This window comes from Momordica charantia (genome assembly GCF_013281855.1).
Source record: "Momordica charantia cultivar OHB3-1 chromosome 6 unlocalized genomic scaffold, Mcharantia_2.0 BLBB01000006.1, whole genome shotgun sequence".
Lineage (NCBI taxonomy): Eukaryota > Viridiplantae > Streptophyta > Magnoliopsida > Cucurbitales > Cucurbitaceae > Momordica > Momordica charantia.
The window spans coordinates 10,447,413-10,460,978 of NW_028275164.1; the positions used below are offsets into that span (position 1 = coordinate 10,447,413).

Sequence of the window (13,566 nt, forward strand, 5' to 3'; positions counted from 1 at the left end):
GAGTATAAAAATTATTGCAATTGGAAAAAAGTACAGATATTTACAATAATGTAATATAAAAACTATTTATACAGTATAATAGCTTAAATAAAAAGCTATTATAAGTTTAAGGTAAAGGTAGTACAAAATTTGAGCTATAATAACTATTTTATAGTACGAAAGGAAAGCTATTACATATTTATGATAGTGAAAAAAAATAGCTATTATAGGTTTAAGATAGCACAAAAAAAGAGCTATCTAAACATATAATAGCCTTAAATGAAAACGATATTAAATGTTAACATAGCAACCTACATATGCCATAATTTCTTTATTTATTATAGCGTTAGTTATAGCTCTTGAAAAACGCTATCAAAAGTCATAGACTTTTAATAGCATTGGCTGTCACCACTCACCAAAAACGCTATTAAAAGTCTTTTATAGCGTTTTTCGTGAGCTATTGTATCCCTTTTTTTCTTGTAGTGATTTTGGAATCTGGTTTGATTGTACAAATGATTTGGAATTGAGTGGATATGGTGATAGTGATTAGGTTGGTTGTGTTGATGACTCTAAAAGTACTTGCTATGTTTTTTCTCTTGGCACCAAAATTTTATTTTGTAACTCAAGAAAACAAGAATGGTGGCTCAATCTATATATTTCAGCTGCATCAGCTGCAAATCAAGCAAAATGACTTCCCAAGTTGCTTGATGATTTGGGATTCAAACTAGAGGAACCTGCGACATTATTTTGTGATAACAAGTCTACTATTGCTATTGCCTCAAATCCTGTAAAACATGTGGTATAACAAAGCACATTAAACTCAAATTTCATTTATTGAGGGGAGTAGAGAATGAAGGCGAAATCAAGCTCTTTTTTTGTAGTTCTGAACAACAACTTTTGCCGACAATCTCACAAAAGCTTTATCTCACTGACAATTTGTGTTTCTGCGCCAAAAGTTGGGTGTGACAAAGAAAAATCTCAAAGATTGTTGAGTTATGAGTTTTTTCTTGTAACTCAAATTTAATTTTCAGTTTTTATTTCTTTAAGTTTCTTTCTTTTAATTTTTAGATTTAGTTTTCAGTTTTTGATTTCTCATCTATTGGTTTCTACTCTCTCACATTTCATTTCATATTTTCTCATTGTTCATCAAATATTGAGATTTTACTATTGTGCATTATTTTTATCAGTTTCATTTTTTCAACAGAGACTTGATCCTCCAATCTTCAAATGATTGAGTAGATACTTTTACTAAATTATGTATATGTTGGCTTTTACGTCACCGATTATGAGTACATTCTTGTTCATCAATAGTAATGACATGATGAGCCAAAAGGATGGCTCCATGATCCTTGGCCAAATCTTATAGCTGATCTTCTGGTGCCACTGCTACACATGATTGCCCTTCCACAGCCTTGAAACCTGCGGCTGAAGCAAATTTTTGAACTGAGTCTCCAATCTTCTCAACGCACCATATCGAGTCTATGAGAAGTGAGACTAAAGAAGCGACACGAACAACTTCTATAGCGTTTGAGTCTTCAAATCTCCATTCTTCCAAATGCAACTTGAGATTATCAGCTGCAACTTTTGCTTTTTCCATGTGGGGTTTGGCAGTGAGAGGTGAAACCATTTTCTTCATTGTCAATGACAATTCTCTTAAACTTCTACTTGATTCGCTGCATATCTTCAAGCATTCCTCTTGAAATTGATCTTGGATGTGTGACAATGGTATCTGCAAAAGAAAATATAGTCTCATTAGATATATTTTTTGTTCCATTGTTTATTAATGAGATGAGAAGCAATTGAATTAATAGAATAATCTTGGTTAAATTGTAGGCTTAACCCATCTAAATTTTTAGACGGTTTCTATTTAGTTTTTGTGCTTTAAAAACTCTGAAATTTCAGGTCAGAGCTGGTCTAATTAAGTCTCTATCTTATATTTTCCTTATCTAATATGTTAAAGTTGTACCATATAAGCATTAAAAGTTAACTATTTTGCATAGTTAATTACGTCATATCTAAAATTAAAAGTTTAAAAATGTATTAGAAATTTTTTAAAGTACAAAGACAAACTTATATAATTGAACCTACAACAATAATCTTACTTGAATTTGGTTGGTTTTAAGGTAACCATTAAGAACTTCAAGCCGATAGGCGCAGTCTCGGTTTAAATTTTCAATTTCCAAGTACTGCCTCCAAGGGATGACGATATCTGAACTTCCCATGGCGTGACTCCCCTCTTGCTAGTTTAGCCTGTCCAATCATGCAATATTACTAAAAAAACTTATTTTTGGGAGATATAGACAGAGAGATTAAATGATTGTTTAGTAATATTTTTGTTTCTCTTTTACTGTTTCTTAGTCAATTCCCAAAATTACTTTTAAAAAGCGTAAATAAAATTAGCATTATGTGTTAGAATATACAAATATATAATCAACTTTATCGTATTCCATCCACTTAAGTTTCTTGGTTCAATAGTGATTTATCAGTAGGTGTGAGAAGGAACGAGGAAGAAAAAAGATTATATTATCAAATGGCCTCCAAACATGTCAATCTACTCACCAATGATTCTTCATTCGATTTCGAGTTCAGAATCAATCTATACATTTGGATGTCACCATGGCTGGCCTGTCCTTGTCCTAGCAATCCAAAATATTGATCACCAAAGCCTGACATATCCAACATAAGGATCAAGTTAAGAAAATTACAAAGACATTTATATGTTTTCTTTAAGGATATGAGAATTATTGTACCTTGTAAGAAGGTGGCAAGGGAAACAATGTTGGTGGCAACCAAATGGTGGAGATCGAAGCCAGCCCAAACAGGACGCACAAAAATACATACAAAGAGAGTGAAACAGCAGCCAATGAGAATTGTCAAAACTCTATCACGTGCAAGTTTTACAATCTCATCATCTCTATATCCAGAAACTGAGACCATGCAGAATGTCAAAATGAATATGAGCATCCCATAATCATATCTTGCCTTCATCTTTGGGAAATTGGCATGGATAACCTAAAAAAGTTTGTTGTTTGCTCAACTGACCTCAATTAAAAAATTTGACTCAACTGACTCAATTTAATATTTTGAATAGAATATTGAAGGATTAAATTACTATTTTAGCCTCAATCTGGAATGCGAGTGAAGTCGCAAACGAATTAACACGGAAGGAAATTAATGGGCAGGTTCGACCGTGGTTTTGACCGTGGTTATTGTTAGTTTGACCTTGGTTAGTAGAAGAGTAACACGAATTTTTTGCTTCACCCCGGCCGTGAACTATAGGACCCCGGCCGTGGTGTTAATGAAAGGCAACTAATGGGCTAGGTTGGACCGTGGTTAAAATGAATGCTTGACCACGGCCGTGAAAACTAGTACCATGACCGTGGTTTTCATGAAAGACAACTAATGGGCTAGGTTGGACCGTGTTTAAATTGTTTGTTTGACCACGACCATGAAAAAGAGTACCACGGCGGTTAATTTAATGACCATTATACCCCTCAATTCAAATTCAAACTGTTCGTATCTCTCATTCCATCTTCTTTTCTGTTCTTCCGTTTTCGTTTTCATTTTCGTTTTCGCCCATTCAATTTACACTCCCTCAATTTCTTCTGTTTCACTCTCTACTAGTCAATATCGTGCTCCGAATCGCTTCCCATATCCGAAACTTCAAGGTTAGAACATTTTATTTCGTATTTGCGTCCCTTTTATGGCAAGAAAATAAGTTTTTTTTTACTTATATTTGCGATTTTTTTCGTTATTCGTCCATTAATTCCTTCCACGGCAGCCTATTTAGCATTTTCGGTACTTGTAGGGCTCGAAATCGACGTTTTTTGTTTATGATTTGCGTTTGTGGTTGAAATTTTGATTTAGGGCTTCGGGGTTTCTGTTTTCGATTGTGTTTGCGTGGGTTTGTGTGGGCTGAACGTTTTCTGCTGCGTTTGTTATCGTTGTGTGGTTTTCTACTTTGGAACCAAAGGAAGGTTTAAGGGTTTAGAAATTTGTGTTGAACCACGGCCGTTAATGCAAATTAATGGGCGCGTTAACGGTCGTGGTTCAACGCAAATTTCATGGTCGTGGTTTTTGGCCGTGGTTAAAATGATTGCTTGACCACGGCCAGGAAAAAGAGTACCACGACATTGGTTCTGTCCAAATTCACGGTCGTACCACGGCCATGGTCGTGACCTTGAAATTTGACAGAATCAATATCCTTCTTGAATTTGCACTACCTAGGCCATGGTAAACCCGTGAATTTGGACAGATTATATTGTTTTTGGGTTTTCATCTGTTTCATTCCTTTCATCTGTTCCTTTCTTTGTTTGGGTTCTGGCTTGCTGAATAATGTATTTGTATTTCAGGTTTATAAAATGGATATGGTACCTAAGATTCTTCCCTCTAGCTATCGTTCAGCCAATTTGACCTGCCTATCCCACATAGGGAGCACGGTAAAGGCTATTAAGAGTAAACTAACCCCTAGGCAATTTAGTATGTTTAGGAAGACCATTTTCGGCCATTTGCTAGACGTAGAGCTCGTACTTAATAAGCCACTTATACATAACCTGTTGCTTAGGAAGTTGGAGAATAGTAGAGCAGACGTAATTACTATGGACGTGCTTGGTAATAGAATATCTTTTGGATTTAGTGAATTTTGTCTGATAACAGGCCTAAAATATAGTAGATGACCGATTCGTAAGGACACTTCTCCTAAGAGGCTTAAGAAGTTGTACTTCGATGACAAAGCTGATATCTTACTAAGTGAGTTTGAGGCGAGGTATATGGTGATGCAGTTCAAGGATGACATTGAAGATATCAATGTTATTATTTGTTGAGCTTGTCTTGTTTGGGAGGGTAAGACATTGAAGTTGGATAATAGCCTCTTAGGAGTCGTGGATGACCTACATGTTTGCTGTAATTATGACTGGGCTGAGATGTCTTTCGAGAAGACTATAAAAAGTTTGAAGCGTGCCCTGACGAAGAAGGGGAGAGGTGGGGGGCTGAGGAAGACATATAGTCTGTACGGTTTCCCTTGGGCATTCCAGGTATTTGCAGTGATTGTTTTAGTTTTAATTTATATTATATCCTGTTCATTTTATGTGATGTTGTCATACGTCGTGTTGATACAGGTTTGGGGATACGAAACAATATCCTGTTTGACCGGTCGGGTTGCGTATCCTATAAAATCGGATGCTGTCCCACGCATACTTAAGTGGAAGTGTGGACATTCACCTGCGTGGGTTGCATGGAGAAGGAGATATTCCAATCCACATCGGTGAGATCATTTACTATTACATATATATGATATTTATTTTCATATAACGTACTCTTACGAGTATGTTTTGTGTACAAGCTAAAGTGGCTATCAGACTTTTCGCAACGGAAGCGGAGGAGAGGTTCATAGAAAGGGAATTTGAGCCACCATCCAATGACAACTTAGGTGATGAGGAACAGGCAAGAGAGCAAGTGCAGTCTGAAATGGAAGGTCGTGACGCGCAGCACGACTCGACCCATGCCGATCCTGATGTCCCGACCATGGATACAGATGTGAGAGGTAAGAGGAAGACGAAGAGTGCCAAGAAGCATCGCTGCAAATGCAAGTCTGGCTTGAGGAGCTTGACTGAGCAGGTGGCGGCCATGGATACGCGACTTGCGAATGTGGAACAGGTAGTCACTTCTATGGACAATCGCGTCGCTGGCATGGAAGGTGATTTGAAGAGCATTCGGAAGTTCTTGCGTCGGCTAGCCAAGGTGCGTACTCCATTAATGCTTTCTAGTTCATCTATATGGTATGTGATCTGACATTATGCTTGCATACAGGGAATACCAGTCGATACTTCAGTTCTTCGAAAGAACAATGCTGGACATGGAGATGGAGATTCTGCAGGACCGGTTGGTGGTAGCAAGAGTCCGACAAAGGATAAGGACGAACAGCGTGACGATCGAAATGGGGCCGACCAAGACAACGAAGCAATGGAAGCGGAGCCTACCGACCGAGGAGGTGAAGTTGGAGACATGGGGGAATGCACTGGAGGCTACGGAAGTGTCTCATGACGTTGTTGGGACTTCGAAAGAAAGGGAAATGGTGGAAACGAAACATTTCAAGGTTTCGGTAACAGTCCCACCGACACCCGAGGAAGTACCTTGTGTGGCGCAGCCAGCTATCAAACATCCGCAGGAGGTACCAGTCCCACAGACACCCGAGGTAAGTACGAATTTCAGCGTTCCTTTGTATTTCACTTAGTAACTACAGTTTGACTTAGTGACTATATTGTTTTACAGGACCAAGTCTTCGATGAGTTTTCGGACACCGAATCGGATGAGCTCCTCGACGTCCAGTCACAACCCAAAGAGACCTCATCTGACGTGGCACATGGTCATCAGATGACGTGCGCGTTCTACCACAGCAATTTGATCCCCCTCCACCTCGTTGGGGGGAACGAAAGAGGAAAACACTATGAAAGCTTCGTGGGTCCTTCGAAGTTAAAGTTGGAGGTAAACAAAAGAAGGTCATGGTTTACAATCCCGTCGCCGAGATCTCGAAGGAACAAGACTCCAAATTTCAAAAGTGGTTGGATGATGCCAGTAATCCGCCAGCAACACGGAAGACATGCTATGCACAACGAGACAAGCAATGACTTCGGGATATTCTAACACCAAACAAATGGTGTTCGTGTGAGGTACGACTGCTTTCCATGCTTGAATTTGGGTATATTAATGTTCGTACCTTCATTACGTTGTTATTCGTTTTTACAGGTAGTCGATTCGTTGGTCATGTTCGTGCGAAGAAGCTCGAACTGCGACCAGACTTATGTCGTCGCAAGTTCACCACCAGAGACCAAGTACTTGCGGTAAGCTTTAAAAACCAGAAACCTGAATATATATATTCGCCTTTTAATCAATTGTCGTTCTTGTTACAGAACTTCCTTAGACGTACAGATGGTGGCTATGTCTGCATGCAATCTCATAGCGTCATTGCTTCGAGGGTTGCAACAGACTATGATTGGGAGGGAAGAGCGAAGACTCTACTCAACTACATCGATGGCACTCACTTGGACTACGAGCAACGCTGGATGGATGTCGATGCCGTTTATCTACCGTACAATATTGGTGGAGTGCACTAGGTAATGATATGCATCGACTTCGACTAGGGTGAGGTCATCGTGTGAGACTCCTTTATGTCCTTGACACGACTTCCTAAGTTGGAAGAGGCCCTGAAGCCGATGATAACTATTATCCCGGTACTGATCTGCAGGGCCGAAGTTCATCTAAACAAGCCGAATATACCACTCACACCATGGCGAATCCGTAGAGTCGTATCAGCACCCCAACAGGAAGGCGGCGGTGATTGTGGTATATTTTGTGTTAAATTTTTTGAGTATGATGCGATTGCCTCTAGCTTAGATACCTTAACACAGTCTAGGATGTCATTCTTTAGGCGGCAATTTGCCGTTCAGCTTTGGGCGAACAAATGTATCGTATGAATAGTACATTTGTAAAAGTTAAATACTATTTTTGTATATTTGAACGTTGTTATTCTTTGAATCGTATACAGTTGAATGCATTTTTTAAATATATAAATGCTGTTCATATACTGCATTTGTAATTGTTAAGATAAAAGCAGGCACAGGTGATGACAAACAACTTGAGTAAGAAGTTATTCAAAACAATGCAGGATCCACGGTCGAAATATTCATAATTCACGGACATGGTGTCAATAATTCAAGGCCGTGATGAAGAAATTCGCGGCCGTGTTGGATAGAATTCAAGGTCGTGGTTGAGATACTTCATGGCCTTTTTCGAGAATTCATGGCCGTGGCTTCGAAATTAAAGGCCGTGGTTCATAAATTAAAGGTCGTGGTGTTGGGAATTCATGTACGTGGTTCAAAAATTGAAGGTTGTGGTTTTGAAATTAAAGGTCGTGGTGTTATGAATTCATGGCCGTGGTGTTGAGAATTCATGTACGTGGTTCAGAAATTGAAGGCCGTGGTTTAGAAATTAGAGGCCGTAGTGTTGAGAATTCATGGTTGTGGTTCAGAAATTAAAGGTCGTGGTGTTGAGAATTAATGTACGTGGTTTAGAAATTGAAGGTCGTGGTTTTGAAATTAAAGGTCGTTTATTTGAACCATAACCACGGCCGTGATCGATAAACTCACGGCCGTTAAATTTTCCAGAAAAATAGTACAACATTCGTTATTCGTCATAATGTACGAGCGTATTTCCAACAATTTCAACCGATTTAGTCTGCTGAGTAATGAAAAATATATCAATTGGTTCTGTCGAATAATAGATAAGAGTACAACATTTGCCAAAATAGGTTAATAGTTCAGTTAATGTTTTACATGTCTCAATCTACAGTTCTAAGTGGTTGGCGGCATGTTTTTCTATTATGACCCATGTTGCCACACCGACCACATTTGTGGACTTGGCGGGTCTCCCCAGCAGATGGAATTCGTACAGTTTGACGTCGACCAATGCGTGGAACATATCTCGGCGTCTCTACTATACGGTCGACGAAGTCATCAGGTAATATCCAATCCTCCTCATCGCCGAGAGGGTAAACATGTTTGGCATATGCGTTAATGAGAGTTTGAAGAGTATATGCAGGTGAGCATAGTGTGTACCTGTTCACCTTCCGATAGGTGGCCACTGCAATAGCGTGGGAGCAAGGAAGCTGAAAGTAGTCAAACTCTTTACATCCACAGGTCCTTGCATTTAAATTCACACGCACCCTTTTTAGTCCATCGATAACCTCCAACTCGTGATGGTCAATAGGTGTGATGGAGTGAGTACGAGAGAGGTTCTCTGCAGTACGCATCTTATTCTCACCGTAGTCAGTGAGAATGGTTTCGCGACTGGATACGTATGTTCGCCTCTCGTAAAACCAACGTTGTAAGAGTGCACGAGCATGTTCTAGAAGTGCAGTGACTGGCAGAGAACGTGCATGGACAAGGACTGCATTCATAGACTCCGCAATATTAGATGTCATTTGGTCATACCTCAAACCCGGTTGAAATGCACGAGTCCATTTTTCAAAACCAATTCTTTCCAAGTATCGCTGGACCTCTAAAAATCCTGCTAGTTGGGAGAAATAGTATCTGAACTCTGATTTCTGGCAAGCCTTTGCCGCTAATATGAACATTTCTTGCATGGCATCATCCTTGAACTCATCCTTCAGGTTCGTAGACAAGTGTTGCATGCATATTTCATCGCCGCTTGTGGAAAGACCTGCCTAACAGATTTTGTAATGCACACATGTCGATTAGATACGAATAATAACTCATCGACTTCTCCAATACACGTCTTGACCATGTTCAGAAACCAAGTCCAGGATTGATCACTCTCTTGATCGACAAGTCCAAAGGCAAGAGGATATATTTGATTGTTGCAATCAACAGAAGAAGCAATAAGAATAACACCTTTATATTTACCCTTGAGATGTGCACCATCTATCACCAGCACTGGGCGGATACAACTGGAGAACCCTCTAATACAGCAACCTAGGGCCATGAACGTGTACTTAAAATATTTATCTTCCTCCAGTTCCACTTCAAAAATAGTGCCTTCATTAACAGCCTTCAATGCTTCACCATATTTGCGTAACAAAGTATATGAATTCTTTAGGTGACCCCATAAGCAGATTCAAGGCAACAAGCCCGCCATGCCTTTTCATATCTAATGTTCACCTCATAATTCTTTCGCATGTCGTTAATAATGTCTTTAGGTCTGTACTAACGGCTGACATCCTCTATATTGGACTTCACTAACTGACCAACCACCCAACTTCGAGCTTGCCTGTGGTCATGGTTCAGTACTTCACGTTTGCACTTGTGAACATCATTAAACTTCGAAATGATGAATGAGTCACCACCTTGGATACTTTTTGCACGCAAACCCCATTTGCAACCTTGCTCGGTACATCCAACAGTGAACAATGTCTTCGTCGATTTTTTAACTTTAAATTCGAAATTCAACTTCATAGCTAGCACAGACAGTTTGAAGCGTAGTTCTTCCTTCAAACGGAAAATACCCTTAACAGCAATTTCACCTATGAAGTCGGACCCATTGCCAGTTATGATATTCTGCATCGGACGTGAAACAACTTCTTCAACTGTTTGATAAAGTGCATTCCTACTCACTGTATGAGACTCATGAACATGTTGACATTCATTCTCATAATGTTCGTCAAGCACATCATCGGTATGATATTCATCCTCCTCCCCATTGTCATACTCATTCCCACCATCGTCCTCAACCCCATCCTTGGTACGATATTCGTCATAATCATACTCATCATCACTCTGAAATTCGTACTCAACCTCGTTCTCGTACAGCTGACCATAATATGGAGATTCGTCGTCGTCTGGGTTACATGGGATAACGTTATCGACTAATGGTGTAATCTGTGGGACAAATGAGGGAAGACCGACATCATCCAGAGGAGAGTCAATAGAAATAGAATGGCCGAAACATGGATCATTCTACCTTGGGTAGTATGGGAATGAAGACGATGTATGGGTTTCGAAAAAATTATTTCCTCTCCTGCTCCCACTACCATATGATGCTTTAGGTACGACGGTTACGTACAAGGGTACTTGTGAGGGATTGAGAGGGCCGTTCAAATAGAATCTCAAACTGCTGTCATCAAATATTAGATAGTTCGGGACTTCATACCGAAAATCAAATCTATATACGCACTGTACAATAAGATCAAATTGATCAGGATCAATTCTAGTAAGCATGTGCAAGGCACTTACTGGGTTGGCATATGTTATTGTTTCATCAACATCTAGCCCACCCATGACACCACCTTCGTACACCGTACCAGCCTCGTTCCACTTGCCACCATAGATCACAAATAGTCGACGCATCCTACATGGAGAATAATAATAACACACAAGTAATAAGTAATCAAAGTCACCACGATCGTGTTAGTTTCAGACACGACCATAATATAAAGCACAAACACGAGTGGGGGCACATAATCGAACATTAAAGGACCACGGCCGAGGGAACATACAACCATGGCCCTTAATCGAACATTAGAGGACCACGACCTCGGGAACATGTCACAATGGCCATGAAACAGACGATAAGCACCACGGCCGAGGGAATTTGCAACCACGGCCATGAATCAAAAAATAAAGGACCACAGCGAAGGAACATGCTACCACGGCCATTAATCACACAACCACGGCCGATGGAATTTGCAACCATGGCCATGAATCAAACAATTAAGAACCACGGCCGAGGTAACATGTTACCCCGGCCATTAATCACACAACCACGACCGTGGTCATAAACACCCCGGTCACGAATCGACAAAATGGACCATGGTCGTGAGCCGATCAAGGTTATCTGTATGCAACCGACCTAAAACCACGGCCGTTAATCATAAAACCATTGACCACAGCCATTAAACGAATAAACACGACCATGAATCATTGACTTATGTAACTTCTTTTACCCACAAAAATACTGAAAAATTCAGAAATTCCATTTACTCTAACTAAATACATCATATTCTAGATGAATCGAAAACAATATTATGAACCAATAAAAAACTAACCTCGTTCAAGGTGTCAGAGATGAAAAATTGACTTCCTTTAATGGATTCAAGATGTGAAAAATGTTGGAAAAGGTATGGAAGTTCTTCAAAACCACGTGAAAGATGTGCTTCTGGACAATACGGACTGAAACATATTTTTATTCTCTGCACTCGGTGAGAATGTGTGGGTATATAATAAATGATAGTACAAAAATTTGGTGGGGAATTATTAAGTTGGTGGTACTTGAATAAATTCATGGCCATGAATCAAGTGGAACTCGCCCATGGTTTTAATTACACCAACCTACGTGATTCCTTGCCAGATTTGTTGTAGTTCAATTCATTTGGAGGTATATCCGTAATTACAGACTCTCTGAAATGTCAGAAAAGTTAAAATTGGGTCAGTTGAGTCAATTTTTATAATTTAGGTCATTTGAGTAAAATGGAAACTTTTTCAGGTCAATTGAGTCAATTTCCCTTCATCTTTGGGAAGAATCTTATAAATGTTGATATTGCAGCTGCATATCCATTTTCAAACCTCAAAATTTGGTAATAATTTTTCATTACAAGCAATTATTTGAGAGGATAGTAGGGATGACAACGGAACAGGGTGGGACCGGGGAGGCCATCCCCATCCCCGCCCCGTTGGGGATTTTTTCCCCTATTCCCACCCCCGTCTTCGAAATTTTGGGGGTGGGGATTCCCCCGATTGGGGACGGGTTCCCTTATAAATATATTTTTTTAATTTTTAAATTTAAATTTAAATTTTTTTAAATTTTTAAATTTAAATTTTTTTAAATTTTTAAATTTAAATTTAAATTTTTTTAATTTTTTAATTTTTTTAATTTTTAAATTTAAATTTAAATTTTTTTAATTTTTTAATTTTTTTAATTTTTAAATTTAAATTAATTTTTTAATTAGTTTTTTGTTATTATTAGTATAAAAAGTGAACAAAAAGTGGCTTGGGGGCATTAGCTTGATTTAAAAAAAATTAAAAAGTATTTATAAAATTAATATGTCTTCCTCGGCCCGTTGGTTTTTATGGTGTTAGACGGTGGCCGAGTTTTGAGGAATCTGATGCTGATAGTGTTATTGTGGCTGATAAAATCAAAAGAAACAATGTTATATATGCTCAGTGACTTGGTTATCAAGATGTTTCAAAGAGTTTTCAGACACTGAATTGGAGAGAGTACCCACTTTACGATCTCTTAGGACAACTCTTCATCTTCGTTGAATCATAGTTCAGAAGACTTCTCTGGTCTAGAGGCAAGGACAACGGAGTACAAGATGAGTGATGGTGGAGGTGCAGCAAAGATCGGCTCGAACACAGTTTTAGAATTTAGGGAGGCCGTCAGATTTAACTGAATTGAGATTCGTGACCAGTGTGATTTAGGGAACTTGCTTAATGTATTTTTTATGGTTCTTCCTCCCTTACCTCTTATGATGGATAATAAGGCAATTGTTGAAGAAATTATTCCCTTTCAAATATTGGATACATAAAAGACAATATTTCTCAATTAATTGAAGAGTCTCTTCCAATAGCATTGAATGAAGTTGAAGATGTTGTAAATTTAGATAAGTTGCTTCATGGTCTGAAATGTGTTCCTATTCTTCGTTCTTTGAACAGGCAAGCTATTTTATTCGCCAAGTGTCATTTCTAATTGTTTATCTGTCCTTTTTAGATAGTTGTTTTTCTACATGGATTCTAAATATGGTACGTGATCGCCCCAACCCTGATGTAAACTTTAGTGTACATTTCTTATTAATGTAGTGTTTCTTTGATCTCAAAAAAAAAAAAAAAAGTAAATTTAAACTCTCTGTTATATCATACATATTTATCTTATGCTATTTAAGGTAATTGTTTATAATAATTATTTATAAGAAAAAATTCATAATACAAACAGGAGAATAAATGCGGCATGGTACTACAAATTTTCTCATCCTAAGTAGATAGATAATAAGTTGGTTTCATAATGATCTCATTTTCAGCTTTTTTTTTCTCTCTTTAAAAATCTACTTTTTATTGCAGACACTGTAACGATATGTTATTG

At 38.6% G+C, this 13,566-nt stretch overlaps 1 protein-coding gene and 1 pseudogene across 1 annotated transcript; both read right to left on the reverse strand.

The window, feature by feature from the left end:
* Positions 1-1,339: 1,339 nt before the first annotated feature.
* On the reverse strand, positions 1,340-4,149 carry LOC111020786 (aluminum-activated malate transporter 2-like; annotated as a pseudogene).
* A 4,165-nt stretch (positions 4,150-8,314) lies between these two features.
* LOC111020787 (uncharacterized) lies at positions 8,315-9,014 on the reverse strand. The gene has a single exon (XM_022297559.2). The coding sequence runs from the start codon at positions 8,954-8,956 to the stop codon at positions 8,315-8,317; it is 642 nt and encodes a 213-aa protein (XP_022153251.2). The 5' UTR covers positions 8,957-9,014.
* Between the last annotated feature and the right edge of the window lie 4,552 nt (positions 9,015-13,566).

Excerpts from the sequence above, each read along its gene's own strand:
- LOC111020787 (XM_022297559.2), bottom strand. The coding sequence starts at position 8,956 with ATGACATCTAATATTGCGGAGTCTATGAATGCAGTCCTTGTCCATGCA.